Source organism: Engraulis encrasicolus, chromosome 20 (assembly GCF_034702125.1).
Source record: "Engraulis encrasicolus isolate BLACKSEA-1 chromosome 20, IST_EnEncr_1.0, whole genome shotgun sequence".
NCBI lineage: Eukaryota > Metazoa > Chordata > Actinopteri > Clupeiformes > Engraulidae > Engraulis > Engraulis encrasicolus.
Genome location: NC_085876.1, coordinates 32796879 through 32819836, shown reverse-complemented (window position 1 = coordinate 32819836; position 22958 = coordinate 32796879). Strand labels below are relative to the sequence as shown.

Here is a 22958-nt window from a genome sequence, read left to right as displayed (position 1 = left end):
CAGTGTTTCCAAACCTTTTTTGTCCAGCACACCCCCTTAGCTTTTTTGTTGTACCATTAGTACCGCCTCATCCATGCCCCATGTCTCTTCCTCCATCCGAATGTGACTATGCTCCATACATTTGTTATTTCTACATTTTTCCAAGTAACTCCTGCAGTGTGCTCACATAGCCCTAGTGGTACATGTACCCCTGGTTGGGTACACTTCTCTAGGCCATACTGATTATGGGTGGTTGACGTTTAAGGGCGTAACGTAAAAAAAAAAAGTTTTTCAAATTCCTGAAAAAAATGATGGATAAAAATTGGAAAAAAATAGAAAAAAATAAAGCACTTAGTGGTCTGTGGAATTTCACCTTATTTTTGCCATTTTTGGGAAAATGTGTCCTGCATCAACACATAGCATAGGCATGTCACACCGCAGGAAAATGGAGTAACACCACAGGGAATTCACTGCATTATGGCCATTTTAATCCTTTTGTATACATGACTGACATCTGAGCTCATGCTAACTTGATAATGATATTGTGTTTAATCTTAATATGTGTTTTCATTAATAAAAAAACTTTTTTTTCCTCCTATAAGAGCAGTCACACCACAGGACACCATAAAATGAACCTAAGCATTGCGTGACAGAAAGATTGCAATATGAAGACATATTAAGAGGTTAAGAATCACCTTAAACTTCCACAGCACTCTCCAATAACTGAGGTACTGACTGGTTAGGAGCCAGTCTTTAAGACCCTTGTAGTTGGCCTTGCAGCTGCCCATTCACAATCATTGACATACATGTCACCCCACAGGACGCAATTTGTGTTACGAAATTGAACTTGTAGTTAATATTACTGTCTTGAGTTTTTTCCACATTCACATATCTTAATCTAAAGTTAAGATTTATGCAATCATGCCAAATGCTTCATACATTATTCAAAATGTTGTCGGTTAATTTATATATATGAAGAGCTCTTTTCCAAAACGCTATATCCACCACTTTTGACTTTTTGCATTTTAATATTGGAATTGAGTGTTAAGAAGTCCTATCATCTATGTGTGAATTCTTGCTATTCAAATGTTTTGAAAACAAAATTTTAAACCTCTTTAAAAATGCATTTTGCAATGCATTTCAATGGAATGCCCATACAAAAATGTCAATTTCCCAACATTCTATAAAATGGATATATCTCATTTTGGAAAAGAGCTCTTCATATATATTATTATATATTGTTTCATTAATGTTACAGTCACACCGCAGGAAATTTGACATATAAACCTTTACATAAATCTTAACAAAAATGTTTCTTCTCATCTAAGACTAATATGAAACATAATGTACCACATCTTCTTTCTTTGACATTTTTTTTGTAAAGGAAAATAACAGTTTTGTAGGTTTTTAACCAATGTTACGAAAAAACAAGGCGTCACGTCTCCCACCCTTATACAGATTAAGGTTTACGCGATGCATACGAATTGGCATGCAATACATGTAGATTCTGTTGTCTTCGTGGAAGTACGTCTATCTCTGTTGTCCCAAATGGGCATGGCAGTTTTCTGTTTTTTGCTGGTCCAGTGGACTCATTGCTGGACTAATTAACACTGATTAAATGGCTGTCCGTCCCCTTTACCTCATTTTGCCCCAGTGGTCAGCAAAATTCAATTGCTTAATGACTTCTATACTCTAAATAATCCAGTCGTAATAGACTTAGCCTAAGTACAGCTAGAAAATAATTGTTTGTAAGCTTAATTTTACGAAAGAACAAAGCCTACCTAGAAGAGCAGCATTGGGAAGTTTGTTGCATTCTTGTAGTCCCTGACTTTCCCCTACTGGGCCCCACTGTTCATGATATGATGCGCATGGGGCATGCAATTTTGAAACTGTAGCGCATTGTTTACCATGGCAGTCATTATTAACAAAATGATACAGCACAACAAAGCAAAAATACAATACTGTGCACTGTATGCATGTGGTATATGATGAAATTTCTTTGCCAGGGTCGACTCAGCACTATTTCTTTTTTTTTTCTTTTTAAAAAATATTTTTGGGGCCTGTTTATTGCCTTTATTTGACTGGATAGTGAAGGTAGTGACAGGAACTGAGTGGGCAGCAGGGAGAGATGGGAAAGGTTGGGAAAGGACCCGGGCCAGGAAGTCGAACCCGGGTCGGCCGCATACCAAACGAGTGCCCTACCATTTGCGCCACGGTAGGGCCTCTGCACTATTTCTACTTTCCTGTTGGGAGAGTTTTGTTTGTTTGCCAAGTTTTCTGTCAATTCACCCTGGGGTTGATGTTTTGTTTTGTTTGTTGACCTGTGAAGCAGCTTCAGGTTATGGTGGGTTTCCTACTGTCTAATGCATGGTTTGTGATTCATGTCACTTCCAAGGAGTCCTCTAAGTATTTTTGATGTTTTTCCCCCTCTTCTGTCCCCATCTTTTCCTTTGAAATTCTCTCTTCCATGAAACAAACCTTTTTTTCCGGTGATGGGCTCAGCGGCCTTTCTGATTCATTGTTTATGATTCACGTCACTCCTTGGCATCTTTTTTGTTCATCTCCCCTTCTTCTTCTGTCCTTTCCGTTGTTCTTTTTCTCTTCTTTTTCTCTCTGAAGTCGTTGGATGTTTGTCCACCTGTGTGTGTGTGAATAACCAGGTCAGGTGTCTGAGGTTGCATGATTACGTCACACCTTTAGTGTGCTGTTTGCCTTTGCGCACACGCGCACACACACACACACACACACACACACACACACACACACACACACACACACACACACACACACACACACACACACACACACACACACACACACACACACACACACACACACACACACACACACACGTGTCATACACAAGACACACACACTACACTACACACATGCCACACACGCATTACAAAAACAAACGCACAATCACAGAAGTAACCAAACTGGTTGAGGCAGGTCATACTAATTCTAATGACCTGACATTTAAGTCTTTCATTCCATACGTCCTTACCGTTTAAGTGGGTCAATTTGCTTCCTACTCAATTTGGGCTGGGTAACTTTACTAGTTTGCGATGAGGAAGGTGACTAGCAAATGACATATTGTGAATTCCAATATGCGGACTTCCGTCCTCCCTAGCTCACTTGCCTGCTTGTGACCTCATGATGTCACTGACGAAAGAAAACTTATTCAATATCTTGCAAAAGCACAATTCTAATGTCATTTTCTCATTTGCAATTGGGATGGTGAATGAAAAGCAGTCCCCCAAAAGCTGGGAAACAGTTGTTTTGTCCACGGAGGCCGTGGTGGACGGAAGTGGAGAGGAGTGTGCATATTGGAATGCACCCATAGGCTTATGGTTCAGCCGGCTAGTATGCTAGCTAGTTCACACACTATTAGAAATGTTGTTACCTAAGGTACATCATTTAAGCTTAATTCTGCTTTGTTAAATGGATCGGAATCAATGGCTCGCAAATCATGGTGGTTGTGGAGCTATTGGGTCATTCCATGTCAATTCACACGCCTTCCCCACATGACCCTCTCCGATTTAGCCTATATCTCACATACAGGTACCTTTTGATGTCAATTGAAATAATACCAAGTATTAGCACCCTACGTCCAACGGTTGCGGAGATGAAGCCCTCCAAAGTTGGGGTGCCATGCCCACTTTTCAAGTCTGTGAATTGCATACACAATTTACAAGCAGATTTTGACACCTCTGGTTTTAGTTTGAAGGAAGATACAGGCCTAAAATTCACCATGGTCCCTCAATATGACCCTGTCTACCAGATGATGTACTTACACATGACATGCCTTGATTATTTTTGGCTATATTAAGCCTTAAAAACTGAATTAGTGAAACGCATGTTGAAGAGTCTTGCCACTTTGGGGTTCCAGATCTTGGAAACTATGTATGCTTTGGGAGTTATAATTGATTTTTCATCATATTTGGGGAACTGTACAGTGTATCCCAAAAAAAGTAGGGCACTCAGCCTTTTAATGATGGAATAGGAGGGAATCAAAAACAGCTTTTGGACAAAATGACCTTACGGTACCCTCTACTTCAGGCCTCAAATTAACCATGTGGGCACTTGATGACTGGAACGCCCTTTTAACCCCATGTACAGTAGCACTGTATCAAACATTCAAGCTTGGAAAAACGTTGTTTTTCAAAGTTCTTCATGTTAATCTTGGCCTTCAAAGTATATGTTTTTGTCTATGTCTTATCACAGTGTCTGGTTTGTCTGCTGCCATCTGCTGGTCAAAAAAACGCAACAACAGTGTAATGTAAGAAAACAAAAGGGGTTGGAAAGTCTTGCCCATAATTTACCAATAAAGTAGCCGAGAAATCTAGACGCCCCTAGGGGTTAAGCTCGCTAGGCTACCAATAAAGCACTTTAATTCTACAGTATATTGCTATATATTAATTATGATTTTAACGAGCATTATGCAGAATGCTCAATCATGATTACATTTCTACCAGGACACCCCCACCCCCATGTCTGGTAGAAATGTAGTGCAGGGTGAGGCCATCTTGGGACTGGCATCATGATTGAGCATTAATCAGTCACACTTAGGAAATTATTTAAACTAGAAATATTCATCATGCTTGTTAAAATCATAACTATATAGCAATATACTGTATAATAATTACAGTGCTTTATTGGTTAATTATGGGCAAGATTTTCCAGCCCCTTTTGTTTTCTTACATTACGCTGTTGTTACTTTTTTAGACCAGCAGATGGCAGCAGACAAAACAGACACTGTGATACGATATAGAGAAAAACACATATACTTTGAAGGCCAAGATTAATATGAAGAACTTAGAAAAACAACGTTTTTCCAAGCTTGAATGTTTGATACAGTGCTACTGTACATGGGGTTAAAAGGGCGTTCCAGTCATCAAGTGCCCACATGGTTAATTTGAGGCCTGAAATAGAGGGAACCGTCAGGTCATTTTGTCCCAAAGCTGTTTTTGAGTCCCTCCTATTTTATCTTTTAAAGTCTGAGCGCCCTACTTTTTTTGGAATACACTGTACAGTTCCCAAATATGATGGAAAATCAATTATAACTCCCAAAGCATGCATAGTTTCCAAGATCTGGAACCCCAAAGTGGCAAGACTCTTCAACACGCGTTTCACTAATTCAGTTTTTAAGGCTTAATATAGCCAAAAGTAATCAAGGCATGCCATATGTAAGTACATCATCTGGTAGACAGGGTCATATTGAGGGGCTATGGTGATTTTTAGGCCTGTATCTTCCTTCAAACTAAAACCAGGGGTGTCGAAATCTGCTTGTAAATTTTGTATGCAATTCACAGGCTTGAAAAGTGGGTATGGCACCCCAACTTTGGAGGGCTTCATCTCCGCAACCGTTGGACGTAGGGTGCTAATACTTGGTATTCTTTCGCTTGACATCAAAAGGTACCTGTATGTGAGATATTGGATAAATCGGAGAGGGTCACCTGGGGAGATTCTATGGAATCATGTGAATTGACATGGAATGACCTTATTGCAGTGGCGTTGAGGAGTGAAGGGATTGTTCGCATAAAGCCTTGAATGCTTTCATAATCATTAAGTTACATGAATTGTGTAGTGATAACAGTATTCTCTCGAATGGCTATTAATAAATGTATTTACTTTTCTCGAGAATTTTAAACTAAGATTGAGTAATATTAAGGGACAACATGTTTGCCATTTGGAATAACTTGGGAGGCACTAGGCTACATTTAAACAGACAGCTTACATTTTAAATCGAAATGTTTAAAATTACACTTGGCTGACCCTTTTATCCAAAGCGACTTACAGTTATTTTGCAGGGTAGATTAGTTAGCAGTCCTTGGTGCAATATGGAGTTTGGGTGCCTTGCTCAAGGGCACTTCAGCTATGGATGGAGAGGGGAATGGAGGGGAGGTAAGGGTGGGATTGGAACCTGCAACCCTCTGATCTTAAGACCGCCTTCCTAACCATTAGGCCCAACTAAAAAGTGCCGTGAAGACTAGAAAATAATAAAGGCATTCTATTGTTTTGCTTGTTTGCTGTGCCAGAAACAGCTGTGAACATTTCTCCTGTCCGTGTTATTTGGGGTCAATACCCGTCATCAGAATGCTGCTGGCTGCTCCTCCTACTACGGTACTTTAGCAGTGGCTTCTCAATGGCAACTAGGCTAGCCTATGATTTGAGATTCTTGTCTGTCCGTGAAAATCAATTGTAGCCCCTTCCAGCACTGGAATGCTGTAATAGTCACTGACAGAACTTGACGACCGTAGCACTACATCACTGTGACAGTGCACATTTCCTTTAGTCATACCAACTTGGTTATTTACATTCTGGTCACAGCTCATTTATAACAGGGGCCGTGTCTTAAGGGGGTAAGTCTTGTGCAGTGCCACAAACCAACTATATAACCTTGTTATCAAATCAGGAAATGCATACGGTGAGGAACTTTATGTCCATGGACATTTCTAAAGTCGCTTGTTCTGTCTCTCTCTCTTTTATCGTTTCCCATTGAAGGTCCGTGAAAGGAAAGAGCCATTGAAGACCTGAGAGGACCGAACCCTTCTTCCCAACTTCAGAGCCCATGCAGTGACTGGGGACAGAGGACATGACCCGCGTCTGAGTTGACCAGTTAATGTAAGTGTGTGTGTAGTGTGGTCTTTATTGTGTTCCTCGTATAACAAGTCAAATGGGGTACATGGGGTTTACACAGTGTTGAGCAAACTGGATTCAGAAGTGGTTAATACTAGGGCTGGATATCGCAGCGATGTTCCTGTATCGATTCGATTTCGATTCTTAGGGCTTTGAATCGATTAATCACGATTCAATTCGATTCGATTCGATTTATTACGAATCGATTCAATCCATTCCCTTCTTGGTCCCAGGATTTCCCCCAAAAGATGCTGTTGCCTATTTTTATATAAAAATGTCAAAGGACTGTAGCTTGACAGTGTTAACAGATTGCTAGGCCTAATTGACTAATACCCCCATCGGTATTTTCCATAGACCTAAATTAAACAAAAAGAACAAAAATAAAAAGAACCAAAAAAATCAATTTTGTGCCCTGTGAATCAATTATGTGAATTTTAAATATAATCGATCGATTATCGATTAAATCGATTGTTTTACCCAGCCCTAGTTAATACTTCAATTTGGACTGGTCTCTTGGAATATGTGGAACTGGATTGTAGCTTTGTAATCCCAGTTGCCCATTGCTGGTTTAATGACGAGTCTGGGTATGATGAAGTTAAACAGACAAGGTGTAAGCTTTCAATAAAGTGTGCATGTTAAAACACCCCAATGAGGCCAATTATTGGGGTTTGGTTCTTTTGGTTCCAAAAATATTACAGAATCAACAAAACAATATGTGTTGATATGCCAATTGTCAGTTACTATTCAATCAGAGCATTTTGACAATGTCAGGTTCAGGCTTGGGATGTACGCAGCATTTGTGTAATGCCCCAGCACAGTGTAGTTTTTTTTTACCTAATACTGTATTTATTTAGGCAAGAAACACTTTTCACCTGTATCCTAAACCACCACTCCAGGCTTCCATCTCCTTGTGAATCAAGCATAGTCAATAGCTCCTTTGTTTTTAAAGGTTTGCCACTTACGTAAGTTAACCACTTTAACACGTGTGTCACTTAACGTAGGGTTGCAAAAGGTGCATGTGTGAGTGTGTTGTATTGTGAAGGCCCTGGTTGAACTGAATTACGGTTAAACAGAATTAAGCCGAATTAGAGGTAAGGCTCTTCAGAGAGTTGAAACTTCCTCTGGATGTTTAAGTTTGTCACAGAAACACAAACTGGCATCACTCTGAATGTGCACTGTGTGCAATAGACACAAACCTGACCATGCATACTGAGAAGCTTTCTTATGAAAGCTTCATGTGCTCATCCATACATCCATTGATTGGGTATGGAGAAGAACACTGGTTAGTTACTCCCCCACCAACTTGCCGGATCAGGAATCGAACTGTCAACCTTTGACAAGACAGGACCCCCAACCACTTACCCACCACTGCCCAAGAAAGGCAGAATCCTGTAGACTCTATGATGAATATGTTTCAACATGCTGAGCTCCTCCAGTGATTCTAATGTAGTTATAGACCTTATTGAAATACCACAGTTCCACTTGCTCTTGATAGACCACCAAATGCCAGAAATATTTCTGCTTGTCTCATTCTGTGTCCTCTGGCAGGTTGCCATGACAGTGGGGTTGACAGTAAATTAGAGTGTCTTGTCAGGGCCTCATATATTTCCTCTTGGTCGTCTAACCTTCAGTGCCCACACACACTCTGCAAAGTAACGGCTGTGGCCTTGAAACAGGCAACTGACTGGTGCTTGTTTTGGTGCACGCAGCTCTAGACTTTGAACAGAAACATTCCAAAGTACAGGCTGATACACACACACACACACGCACACCGTCACACCGACACACACACACACCTGACCCCACCTCTAGGTCTCTCCCTGTTTGTTTCACGTTGCGTGGAAAGACACGCCCATTCATGCTGAGCCAATCATAAGCCGGCCTCGCCAGCGTTGTTATAGCGACAGGATTGCCTCACCAATGGGCTCCTTGGGCCAGATTATACCGGCCGAGCCTTGATCCCTTCTTAGGGTGCGGCCGCGAATGATGGCGCGAACACCACACACACACACGCACACACAGACACTCTCTCTCATGCACACACACACACACCTGTTTGGGTGTCGGTGCCAAAGCTGGCTGGCTTGTCTCAGTGATTTACCTGAAAGCTTAGCTGAGCAGGTAACCGACACTAGTAGTGAGGAGTCGTTTATTGGGATAGTGCATTTTAGATAGACACAGAAGAAGGTCAAGGTACTCATCAAAATTAAGAAATGAGAAAAGGGCAATATGAAAAAACTACAAATAGCTACACACACACACACACACACACACACTCACACACACACACACACACACACACACACACACACACTCACACACACACTCGCATGCCCATGGGGACCCGGGTTCGAGTCATGTCCCAACACTACCCCATCTCTCTCTCCCTCTCTCTCTCTCTCTCTCTCTCTCTCTCTCTCTCTCTCTCTCTCTCTCTCTCTCTCTCTCTCTCTCTCTCTCACACTGTCCCCGTCATTCTCTCGGCTATCCTATCAGCAATAAAGACACAAAGCACATATTTCCAAAAACTCTTCCGACAACCACAGAAAGTAATGTGGTGATGTATTTATTAACTAGCTGCTACTAGCCATTCATTTGAATGGGACAAGGCTTTCGCACTCATCTGAAGATGGGACACAGACATAAATGTCGACTCTCCTCCTCAACACTATGAACTCGCAATTTAACAATTTTACCAGGCATGGGGACACTCAGAATCCGAATTGACAACAAGGTTTACAGGAAAAATGAATTTAGAAAAAATAATAAACATGACGGATATTCAAATAATGTTCAAATAAGGTTGAAGTCGAAGCTCATAGTGCATGCAAGGTCCCCTGTGTTCCCTTGTGGGTGAAGTAACGGTCAACGCTGGCTTGCTTCATTGCGGCTTAGACTACACAAGGCAAGTTTGTTTGCATAACGCATGCCATACACAGCTTAGCCGAACAACGTGTTTAACTTAATGAAAAGGCAAAGGGTGTAAACTCACAACGAAAGGTAACAAAGAAATGAGAAGAGTATTTTCTGTAGAATGTACTGACATGCATATTGTACACATAGCTCTTATCATGTACTAATGAGGTCTATGGTATAAAAGCCTCTCATTAACTCCAGACTTAGGCTGCATGGCTTTAACACCAGATGTTGATGCTGAAGTGTGTACACCTTAAAATTATACGGTATGATCTCTGTTTAAGAATGAGTCTCTGAGATTATACCTTTTTATTTCTCTGAGATTATACCCAGGTCACCTGTTATTGTTTGTTTTGTATTTCATGAGGTTTCAGCGTCTGTTGTCCTCTCGTCGTTATTTGCATTGCGCCATTTGCATCCTCTCACTTCCTCCAAGTTGCTTTCGTTTCGGTTTTACATCCGTGTCGTGCACAGGATCTGAAACTCCCCACGCGTTGGGTCACGTCTGCAGATGGTCATGCAAGACCAGGCAGAGTCGGGTCTTTGATTCACCGAAACGGCATTTTGCACAGTCATGATTGTGTACGGTGCAGCCTTGTCTTGCATAAAAACCTACATGCCATTGATGCTCTTTCCAGAGTAACTGGGAGTCAGTTTTGAGTCAGGATACAGTTGCTGCCTGAAGCATGAAACTTCTTTTTTTGATTGCTTCGATTCGATTGCACATTGCACATTCGATTGCGTTGCCTCTAGTTAGGAGACTTTGTTAGGCTAATATTTACTCATTCGCTCTGTCACGTCCAGCCCTGGTATGCTCTTTTCCAAGCCACACGCAGGAAACAGCCCAAGACTCTGCACCAGATGGAGAGTCATTAGTTCATAGCTGCTGTGAAATGCTGGCAGATGTTTATGTTGAGCACTCTGCTGCTCTGACTGCAGCAGCCTGATGGCACACTTTACATGTACAGTATGCTCTTGCAGACTTGGAAGGAACTGCTCTCTTCTCCCGCACCCTTAGGCTGTCTAGTGTGTGTCTGTGTAGCCTGTCTGTCTGTCTGTCTGTCTCTCTCTCTCTCTCTCTCTCTCTCTCTCTCTCTCTCTCTCTCTCTCTCTCTCTCTCTCTCTCTCTCTCTCTCTCTCTCTCTCTCTCTCTCTATCTATCTCTCTCTCTATCTCTATCTCTATCTCTCTCTCTCTCTCTCTCTCTCTCTGCCTCTCTCTCTCTCTCTCTCTCTCTCTCTCTCTCTCTCTCTCTAACACTACCTCTCTCTCAGTAAGTTACTATGTAGTCTGTCATGGTTGTTACTGTGGCATTCAGTCTCAGGTGGCACAAGAACTCTCTCTCTCTCTCTCTCTCTCTCTCTCTCTCTCTCTCTCTCTCTCTCTCTCTCTCTCTCTCTCTCTCTCTCTCTCTCTCTCTCTCTCTCTCTACCTCTCTCTCTCTCGACCTCTCTCTCGACCTCTCTCTCTACCTCTCTCTCTACCTCTCTCTGCCTCTCTCACTGTATGTGTCACTGATTTTGGTCCCGGCCTTGTTTCCGGGCTAATCATTGCTCTGTTTTAACCATGCTCCCTTCTTCGGCTCCAGCCCTCATCAACCCCCTACTCCCATGCCCACCCCTGTAGCCACAAGTTGGGTAAACAGTGGCAAACACTGGCCTGGGAAGTGTCCCATTGATTGGCCCTGGCGTAGGAAATGGACACGGATTGTGCCTGTGGTGAATGGATAACCGTCTGTATTCTGTAATGAGAGGTAGGGCTGTATTGTATAAGAGGAAGTGTGAGCACTGTGCCACACATCCACACAAGAAGGATTGCAGACACTTTGCAACGCAGAGACGGCGAACGTCTGCAAATATCTGCTCTGTCACAAGGCCAACACAAGAGCCAATCGCTTTTTAAACAAAACAAAAGTTCCAATCCTGGATCGTGGCTCTCTGTACAATTTAGCAAAGCAGTGTATGTGTGCACTGCACAGTACTTTTTTTTTTTTCTTCCAATATTTATTTCCCCTAAACCAAGTTTCCATCTATTACAGTTAAAGGAGAAGTGCACTATTTTGAACATTAAGCCCCTGTTCTGAGTTGTCTGCAACGCTTTAGAGTAAGGATGTTAACCGGTAACCGTTTAACCGATAGTGGACCGGATCAACTTTAACCGATTAAAATGTTTTGCCACCGGTTAACCGGTTATAATAATTATGATAATAATTTCCTCCCAAAAAGCCCCAAAAAACGATAATTTTGAGGTTATAGTACGATAATTCAGCATTTTCCGTCTGGCAACAGTGACTGGACATGGCAGGTCCTGTCTACGCAGCAAAAAAAAGGCTTATGTGAAAAATATATATTTTTTAAATCAGTGCTGTGCATATCAGGCACGCGAAAGTTGTATAATTTAAGATTACCGGTTAACCGGTTAATCACTGGTTAAAGAGTCTCAGTAGCCGGTTAAGAGTTTTTTTTTTAATTTTCGCCATCCCTACTTTAGAGTCATGTTTGCTGCTATCTCTGTTGTTTGCCTAATTTTGGATTTTGTCTCAGCCTCGATCAAGAATGGCCCTCTACGGGCATGTCCAAGTCTGTTCTTAAAACCACTCCAAACATTTGTTTTCAAGAATATGCAACTCACCAAGTGTTCAGAGGTGCTATTAAGCCCATAAATTAAGGGTTTCGTATGTAACTGTGGTTCTACGAGGTTCAGATGACCGGCAGGCGATGCTTTCTGCACTGAATGTTCATCACGAAAAAGTGTTCAGTGCTTTTAACAGTCTTCTCTGCTCCCCACAGGTACCTCTGGCCACCACGGTTTGGAATCTGGGATGGAAAACCGAGGTAAGTAGTACCAGCTCTCAGTCCACCCATTCTCTTTAAGCCTCTTTAAGATGCCTCCATTAGCACTTGTTAATGCACGTACACACTACGAACATATACAGAAACAAACGTATTGCACTCAGAAACAACCTTAGGGCACTAATCACCTCTGTTACGTAATTGCATACACGTGCGTACACACAAACAAACAATACACACATGTTGTACACACACACAACCCAACATGCACCTGCTCAACATTAATAGAGGGAGAACACATGGGCTACACAAAGAAACAAACAAACCTGCCTACAAATCCACTTTGCATTCATGCCAAAATGCACTGATCTACATGATACACCCTTTCAGTGTTTCCCGCCGAATTTCCGTTACTCAAGGGGGTGGGGGGTTAGCCAGTATGACAAACATTTCACTATCACCATTGGAAAGGTTGTGTTGTGCAGTATCATAAGTTATGAAAACCCCTCAAGTGTACATTTTGGTGAAGCAAGTTCATTCACAGTCAAAATCTTGATCTTGTCAGGGGACCACGTCAAGGTGGTAGGTGTTTTTTTTGTCAAGGTGGTTATTATTAAGTGCAGGGTGAAATCTCTGCCTTTCCCTCGCATACACACAAAGCACTGAAACTGAGCTCTGAGGACCATTTCATTTGAAAAAAAAGAGGGCTGCGTATCCTAGTTGATGTGTCAGTGATGGATATGACAAATCTTTTGAGTGCCCCAGTTCACCTTGGCAACCGCAGTCAAAAGCGGAGAGGGCGCGTCACCGTCATTGTGTGTGAATCAGCCCCCGTGCGAGTGAGTGGCCGAGTGCTCTTCCCTATTGGCGGATTCGGAGAAACGTCTAACGGCTGGCCCCGTTGGCGTGGTAGCGACGTGTTGACACAGCGAGTTATCTGATTGGGCTTTGCCCTTTAGCGTGGAGACTGAGGGAGAAAACGAAAAAAGAAAAAATAAGAGAAAGAGAGCGAAAAGCTATTCACACCTCCACGGATCTCTTGAAGGAACGGAGAGAGAGAGTGGTAGAGAGAGAGAGAGCGAAAGAGAGCTGTTGTTGGGGGAAAAAGACAGAGCAGAAAACGTTAACGCTTCCGGGAGTCACTTAGAAGTCCCTCAAAGGGGACAAACGTGACGAGAGGACAGTGTTTGTGTCCGCATGGAGGATCCGGCTTTTGAAGAGGACGAGGAGAGTTTCTCAGGTATCCACATGTCTATTTGCCTCTGGGTGTCGCCGGGGGAATAGTGTCCGTTGGAATGGCCCCAGGTGTTTTTTGTCGCTTCAGCAACTTCTGTGTAGCCTGCCTGGTGTTGTCTAGTGTACAGTATGTAGTTTGAAACCTGTCCTTAAAGGAACAGTCCACCTCATATCAGAAAATCCGTACAGTAGTTAAGCCCTGGTAAAATATGAGAATACAAATGTTTTTTTTTCTCTATGTGTTTGCCTTGCCTAGTTTCCCAGTGTAGCCATATTAAGCGTGGCTATTGAATGATAATGGTTTTTGTCACTTCAGCAACGTCCGTGTAGCCGGAAACCACTCCCAGGTGTTGTCGCATGTACAGTATGAAACCTAGCCTTAAGAGTCAATGTACAACCATGACTCTTCATTTTCTGATCATAACTGTACTGTATGATAACAGAAGCTTATAGTGTGTGGAGTGATTTGTGAAACACTTTCATGTGTTTGCGGAACTTGTTGTCGCTAGTTCATGTGATTGTTGTGTCTAGTTATTAAGAGTCTATGTACAACCATGACTCTTCATTTTCTGATCATTAAGTTACTGTATGATAACAGAAGCTTATAGTGTGTGGAGTGATTTGTGAAACACTTTCATGTGTTTGCGGAACTTGTTGTCGCTAGTTCATGTGATTGTTGTGTCCAGTTATTAATTCAATATCCGTGATGTGGTATTGATGCAGTAAAGTGAGGTGGAAGTGAGGAGTTTATCTAAATGCCAGGGAAGTGGCGGCGGTGCCAAATTATCCTGGAGAGTTTGACTTTCGTATTTGACATTTGAAGTGGAGGAGTGAAACCCATTATCAGAGACATGCCGCTGATGTGTGTGTGTGTGTGTGTGTGTGTGTGTGTGTGTGTGTGTGTGTGTGTGTGTGTGTGTGTGTGTGTGTGTGTGTGTGTGTGTGTGTGTGTGTGTGTGTGTGTGTGTGTGAGAGATGGGCTAATAGAAACCTACTTGGGCTATGTGTTTGGTGAGCTTCTGGTGATTGCCTGGTCATAGTCCGCAGGGTGTGTGTGGATGGTCGTAAGCTTGAGTAAATAGGTTCAGCTTCAGGCTGTTCTGTCTTTCTGCCTTAAATCGGGTCAAAGATGAGGACAAGTGCATTCTCTTTGGACACGATTACACACACACTCACACACACACACACACACACACACACACACACACACACACACACACATTCTCCAAGCACTTCGCCTATAACGAAATGATGAGACTGACACACACTGGCATGTTTACACACACACACACACACACACACACACACACACACTCCGAGTGTCTGCTGTTGTTATCTATGACTTGTGAGGAAGTAAAGGTGGGTGGTGGTGGTGGGGTGGATTAAGAGGTGAGCCGTGATCCCTGGCTAGCCGTGGCCTTGCTAAAAATAGCCCAACCTGTCTACGTACTCACCAGCTGCGTAGCAGCACCTTGGCTTACACCTACCTGCCTACACCATCGAAACCACCAGGCACTCTCAGCCCTGCCCACTCTATACGTACGCACACGCAGGCCTTTCATACTGTTGTATGTTTGTTGTGCTGAACAAGCTCAGGCATGGTGCGTGACATAGCGACATTGGTGTACAGTGCATTAGGTACATCATTGTTTTGGAAACTTTGAGAATTCTGGGTATTTTCATACCTCCTACTCCAGAGACGTTCTCCACCCCATACTGACACAATGAGACGATATCAGGATCTTTGTCACCTGCCCCCCCTCGAGAGTGTTTACAGGATTTGTGTCTCGGTCTGTTTGTTTAGTTTGATGGCAACATTGCACAGAATGACCCCAGCACTTTATTGCTATGGTGCCCACCTTGACAACAAACACCTGCCACCTTGTCTACGTGCCCTGAAAAAAATAAAGATTTTGTGTTGTGGATGTAAAATTAAAGTAAATTTCTGAAGGTAAGTTGATTCACAAAAATGCTGTAAGGGGTTTCATATCATAGTTCTTCTGACAATGCACAGAATATCCTTTCCAGTGATCATTGTCATGTGTCTCTGATAGCAGTTATCCCCCTACCACCTTAACTAATGAACATTTTGCGAGAAACTTTGCATTGATGCAACATATTCAGAAAAGGCTTTGTTGTCCTACCACCACTTGCTCTAAAGCGCTCCTGGACAGTTTATATTTGACATCAGTGTTTCTCCATTCCTACTTCTCCTCTGTTTCCCCATCCCATACCTTTAGTTTAAAGAAACTCCCGCACACTGACCATTTCGCTGTTCTTTCTTTAATAATCGACGTTTCGGTACTAGACCTTCATCAGGAAATGGTCAGTGTGCGGGAGTTTCTTTAAACTATTGCTGAGTGACCCATGGTGGCGTCTCCGACGCACCAGCCAACTGAGGTGTGCAAAAAAAGCCGACGTTTTTCCCCATCCCATACCCCCAGTACTTGTGTAAGAGCGTGAGAGCCCTGCGGCTGTGGGCAGTAGTAGCTGCAGGTACCAGCTTAAGCTTCTGTTTATGTTTTCTGATGCTGAGCTCATAAAAAAAACCCTTGAATACCTCACTCAGAAAAAAGACCGGGCAAGGAAAATGCATTAAGTTTGCCCCTGCATTTATGCTGATGTGGGCAGGTTAATAAGCACATTGTGTGCCAACACATCTGCTGACACGCAGAAAACGGCTACTAGTGTATTATAGCGGTTTTGTGTCCTGCGGTTTTAAGTGCCAAGGTGTTTATGGCATTGACACGAGGGCCACAGCAGGTGGTGTAGTGCGTGGGAGAGGAACACACACACACACTGGCTTGCTGTGGGGTGTCGATATGTCTCGCATGGTTGAGTCTAGAAGAAGGATCTCGGTTAGAAAATTCATCATAGGCCCTGCCGTGCCCAACCGGTAGGGCACGCGCCTGCCATATGGCTCCTTTGCCGACCCCTCCCTGTTTCTCTCCCAATTCGCGTCCTGAAGACCGAAAATATTCTTTTAAAAAAATCATCATAGAAATTCAGCGCTGGGGGCACTGTGGTGCAGCGGGCTAAGCCTCTCACATTTGGGCTTGCATGCCCTTGGGGACCCAGGTTCAAGTCCGGCCTTGGTCCTGTCCCAACCCTTCCCCCATAGTATTCAGGCTCCATGCCTGATTTCAGGCTTGACAGAGTTTGCAAAAATAAAAACATTGATAATAATTAGCCATTAGGTTATTCTTATCTCAGAAAGTGTTACAGGTTCAGGGTTTTCTTCTACTATCAGGCTTGAATAATGGTCATACCTGTACACAGGCTATTAAATGTTTGAATAATGTTTCAAATAGGCCTACATTACGTCACTATGTAGTATCTTGTTGTCGTCGTTAGAGCAGGGGGGAAAGTTCAGGCTCAGGATTTTTTTTCACTATCACCCCTGCATCTCTCTGTCCCACTTATTTCCTGTCATAATCTGTAAATTACTGTCCTACCAGCAATAAAGAACAAAAAGCCCATAAAATATCTTGACAAAAAGCAAAGAAAAGAAATTCAGCACTACGAGAAGTTGTGAATTGCTCTTGGGGGGGAAAAGGGTGGCCATAGTCTCTCAACCAACCATATTGACTTCTATGGGCGCCGGTAAAGGTCTGGCTCTTAATCCCCCAACCATGTAAGAGCTCTGTATATGGCATATCATGTGTGGCCAATGACGTCAATGACGTTTTATTAGTAACACACGCAAGGGTGGTGCAACCACAGCTAATGCCACTATTGTATGGAATAAATGTTAATTTCTTGTTTGTTTTTAGTGGATTATCTAAGAAGCATATTAATTGCAGTTCATTAATTACCAATTACTAATTAATTAATGGACATTAGCTGTGTGGTTGGGTTGTACCACCTGACGTCTGAGCCCAAAACAACGCCATTGACCTGGGCCCCCGAATTCTCCTCGTCTTCCATCCACTTGTATTTTACCCGCATTAGTCTGGTTGACTGACTAACTGTTCCTATTTCCATCCCTGGTTCCCGTGCATCAAAGAGGACAGAAGACAAGCCCCCACATGCTTGGAATTCCACTCTTTTCCTAACTGACTCACTGATTGTACTTGTGACGTACTCCACTTCTTGCGTTACGGTATTGGGCCAATAGAGGGCACTACAGACAGCAGGATTCACACGTGCACGCACCAGTAACTTTCAGCGGTTTGCCTGTGCTGAGGTGTTGTGAGAGGAATGTGGAGGCCGTTGAGTGCTTGTAAAAAAATGAATTGAGCAAATTTTGATCAAAGGGCAGCCTAGATGTTGATGGATTGATCCTGTGTTTAACGACCAGAGGAATTTCTGTCTGCGTATGAGTGACACATTGGGTTAGTGACACATTGGGTTATGTGTGGCAGCGGCTGACTCATAGAGGTAGAACATTAAACTAGAGGTGACCCCGCCCCCTTTTTCACAGCAATCCCGGCAGCCATTATTTGGCAGTAGACCTGAGCAACGTAAATGAATGGAGAACAAGAGGGCTCATCTCTGTCAAAAAAACATTCACACTAAATGTATACCACACACACACACACACACACACACACACACACACACACACACACACACACACACACACACACACACACACACACACACACACACACACACACACACACACACACACACACACACACACACAGGAAATGGCCAAACTGAACAATAATTTAAATAAGTTTTCCCGTTGAGATGATAGGATGTTGTCTTGCGCTGTGCTTCACCACTACAGTAATGTGAGACTGTGCTGTGGTATTAGTCATACGGTGGCAGTGGGTGCTGTCCAGTGAATTGACCAGTCATTCAGTTAGACTGCGATCATCTCCTGATAAAACCACTGCAACCTGTCAACTTTGGGCTCCATAGCCCACCTGCTTCTACTAGGTTACTAAATATAGACGGCATGCATGTGTGTACATCCTCAAACAGTCTTCAAACTGAAAATGAACCATAGACTCCAAGTTTAAAAGAATAAAAAAAAACGTTCCTGTCAATGATGTGTTGCCTAGCCCTTCCCTCCGCTAGTGGATAGGGACGAGCATTGGAAACTAGCTTTAAATGCTATGATGCCTGCTGTTTGGTTGTTATGCAACCTACATGTTATGTGTCTGTCCCTATCAAATAAACTAAACTAAACTAATTTAGTGTCCTGTGCTGTGCCTCTGACTGTATTTGATTGAGGGAGCAGCTGTGTGGCACTATATCTTAGTTTATATTCTGCCTCCAGCCCAGTCCTGTACTGTAGCCACCTGATCACTACTGTGCGCTCGCTGTAATCGAAGCCATCTGGTTTGAAGTCGTCTTTTTTGTGTTTTTTTTGTTTCGTTTTCCCTCCCGTGCTTTGTTTTCGTTCCTTCACACGCCTGCATTGCTTGGCATGGCTCCGCTTCCTCTTGATAAGACAGTGGACGTGTGTGTGTGTGTGTGCGTGTGCGTGTGCGTGTGCGTGTGCGTGTGCGTGTGCGTGTGCGTGTGCGTGTGTGTGTGTGTGTGTGTGTGTGTGTGTGTGTGTGTGTGTGTGTGTGTGTGTGTCTGTGTATGTGTCTGTGCCTGTGTGTGTGTGTGTGTGTGTGTGTGTGTGTGTGTGTGTGTGTGTGTGTGTGTGTGTGTGTCTCTCTGTGTGTGAGAAACGTTTGGCGAGAGTATGCATCTCTGATCAGACTGTTTATGGGAGTCACTTCAGAGGAACTAATTAGTAAAGCTAGTGTGTGCCGTGTGTGTGTGTGCACTTGTGTGTGTATGCAGAACCCAAACTCCCACGCACACATGCTAAGATTTGAAATAGATTTCATTGGAATGATGGTGTGCTGGAATTGGTGGAATAAGTTTCGTTATTTGTATTTCCAGTCAGTCTGTGAGTCTGCTTCCAGTCATTTCAAGTCTATATGCTGTAAATTGGTGTTGTAAGTGATTGCACAAAAGAAGGCCCAGTCTGAATGCTTGAGTTTTTGTTCTGGTATAACTCCTCTTAAGTATTATTTTTGGGATGAGACTGTACCATGAACTGAAAAAGTTAAAACTTGGTGTGTATGGCAAAATGTGAGGCCGTTTGGGAAACTGTGACCTCAAAAAGTGGCGTGTTCCATACTGTTGGCTACAGAACGGGCAGTCTTAATGTCAGGGCTAGATCAATTTAAGATAAAGAAAAAATAATAGATAAAACAAGTAGAATTGCTCAACATGATTAAAAAGAAAAAAAAAAGAAGTGATTAAAGGTACCTGTAATCATCAACTGAGAGCAGCAGAGAACAGTGGGGATAATTATCATAACCTGATTCAATAGTTAGCATTTCCAGAACTATATTGGCCCCACCCCCCACCTCCCTACCCCCTCCTGACACACATTTAAAATGTGTCACATACAATTCCAGGCCGGTCTCTCAGTCTCTTTTTGTTGCCAGAATGTGGAGTTTGACATACTAGAAATTCCATGTGCCTTGGCCTTCCTGAATGAAGCATTTGTAAACCGTCTGTGAAACAGGCTTGCATAGTTGAGGCTTCAGCAGGTGTGTAACAGGTAAGAGTCAAAGTTTTGTTTGACTGTGAGTGAGTTTATATGCAGTTCAGTATTCTGAATACGAGGCTTATTCCGATCCTGATGAAATTTGGGATAAGGCGTCAATATGAATAATGGTCCGGGTCTACATTCTTGGCTATTATAGATTTCTCTTCAAATGCATGTAATCTGGATACCAGCATCAACGTTCTATGGGAAGGCCTGGTATGAGATAAAAATGTCTATTTCTGGAAATTCAATATAATGGACACTGGACAATGTAGAAGATCCACCTTTTAATGTATGAAAAGTGCAATTGTCCCAGTCAAAATAAATGAATTAGAAGTATTCGTGAAATAGGTTACATTTGTGAATGGCCATTGTTAATGTTTTGTTCACACCTACATTTGAAGACAAATCTGCCATTTGCAATTGCAAAAGGAATACCAAGTTGGACTGAGATCATTTAGGTGTGTGAACCTTACATGTTTGGTCTCTGAAGAGCTAAAAGTGGCACAAATGTTGTGACAATAACACATTACATGATGGCACCCATATTGCAATTGCATTAGAAAGATATCAATACAGTAAGTAGACCTAAGCAATGGCAATTTGTTTTTGCGTGAAGTTGCACAGACAGACTTGTAGTGTCAGGAGAGAGTGTACGATTGACATTTTCACACTTCAGAATGACAATGAATGATATTGCCGGACTATGGGCCCTTCTCAAAACCTAGGACAGTGTCCTTCCAAGTGCATCAGCCTAATTAGTCACACCCAGTGATTGGATACTCTTTATTAGTCACACCCAGTGATTGGATATTCTGTAGAGTTCACCAAAGAGTATCCAATCACTGGGCGTGACTAATTAGGCTGATGCACTTGGAAGGACACTGTCCTAGGTTTTGAGAAAGGCCCTATGTCATCGTTGCATGAGGGCCATGCCACCATGTAGCCTTCAGTAGTATCACTATCACCCCCATCAGCGTCTACACAGACTGGCGCCCGCTTTTCCGAAATGCTTAGCTTCCCCATTGACATCAAGGAGGGGAAACGAATGAAGCTGAACAGTGCATATCCCCGAGGAAAATCAGCCCCAGTATTTGGGCCCCTCTGTGTGTGCGTGTGTGCGCGTGTGTGTGCGTGTGTGTGTTGTGTGTGTGCGCGAGAAAGAGAGAGAGAGTGTGTGTGTGCGTGCGTGCGTGCGTGCATGCATACATGCGTGCGTGCGTGCGAGGGAGAGAATGTGTGTCTGTGTGTGTGTGTACCTTTTCCTGCTCAACGATCAGAGCTGGCACACCCACAGGGCTAAGATGGGACTCTCTTTTATGGGGTAACCACAGAGAGAATAAAAAAGGGATTTCTCATGGTTGTCAGTGGAAGACCCTTTAAATGTCGCCACGATCAAAGAACCTTTGTGTAGAACACTTGTGTCCATTTCAAATGGATGCTTTGAGGTGCTTCTTTTTGATGGACAAACATTGTTCTGTTTGGAAAAGCTCAAGCTTAAAAGATGTGCTTAGACCAGCTTGTCTTGTCAAGTCTTAGTACACTCTTAGTTTACAGAACATGTGCGACCTGAATGACCAGACCAATGGTCTGAAGTTTTTTGCATCAGTATTTCAATGTACTTTATGTCTCGCATCTGATGTCTAAGGTATCTAAGTTTATGAATTTCACATTTTGTGAGACATTTTATTTTCCTCATGCAGTGATAATAATACTGAAGAGTGTAATAATGATGTTCCTCAAATAAAATGCATGTAAACGTTTCAGCTTTTGTTCATTTATTTAATGTTTTACACATAAGCCAAGCTTGTAAAGTTAAAAAAAATGAACTTTTGATTTGAATCAAGGAGCATTCTTGAAGAGATACTGTCCCATTTTTGGAAATAAGCTTATTTTACACCTTCCCTTGAGTTAAATACTAGGGTTTTACCGTTCTCCTGTACTTTCAACCGTTCTCTGGGTATGGCAGTAAATTGAGCTTATTTTATTTATATTGATATGAAGAGTTCAGATGCAAAACCCCTAACTTCATTTCTGAAGACCTGCTCTTCTATATTTTTAGAGAACCCTGTTCTTGGTTTGGTTTACATTCATGTACTTGATAATACATATAAATAGTTATATTACATAAATAAAAAATAAAAAATGCACTTTTGATAGCTTTGTATTAAATAAAAATGAATTAAGATTATTTTCTGAAAAGTCACTTAGGGGGTTTTGCATCTGAACTCTTCATATGTAAATTGAGCTTATTTCCAAAAATGGGATAGTATCACTTTAAGTATCGAAAATAATCGAATCGCTGGCTTAAGAAATTGTTATCGAATCGAATCGCCACAATGGCTCTGACTTACGACCCTACTTACACATAGTTTCAGCCCTTCACATTGTGCACAGTTATTGTCATATCATGTGCCGTACTGTAAGTGATTGTCTTTGGGGCCAAGGTCCTATCCAGCCATCATGCGACTGTCTTGCCTTATCAACAGAGGCTACAACCAAAACAATAGAAAACATAAAGCTTTGTGAATCTTTGCCAGGCGGATCATAGCGCATTTGTGGGAATTGTACACAATGTTGTGAATCATTTTTATTTTTATGGGCCGTTAAATGGCAGAAGTCTATTATCTGTAGTAGAGCAGACGTAACGCGACGTAGACATCTCATCTCCAGTCTGGAGAGCCTCTTCTGACACGTAGGGTAGAGTCAGTGCTGTCTCCCTTCAGCCTCTAAAAGGAGTGAGTGTGTGTGTGTGGGGGGGGGGGGTGTTAGTGGGTGGGTGGGTACTGTCTGTGCATTTGTGTGCTTTGTTCTGGACATAGTGCACTGGCCCTAAAAAAAACACAAATGCATCGGCTCTCTACCACATACACACAACTCCCTTT

The 22958-nt window shown here is 42.6% G+C and overlaps 1 protein-coding gene across 1 annotated transcript in view; it reads left to right on the top strand.

The window, feature by feature from the left end:
* phactr4a (phosphatase and actin regulator 4a) overlaps positions 1-22958 on the top strand; it is a 71346-nt gene that overhangs the window by 5974 nt on the left and 42414 nt on the right. Inside the window, exons 2-3 of the mRNA XM_063185792.1 lie at positions 6487-6606; positions 12327-12371. Of these exons, the coding sequence (XP_063041862.1) occupies positions 12359-12371 (13 nt within the window). The 5' untranslated portion in view covers positions 6487-6606; positions 12327-12358. The remainder of the gene's footprint in view (positions 1-6486; positions 6607-12326; positions 12372-22958) is intronic.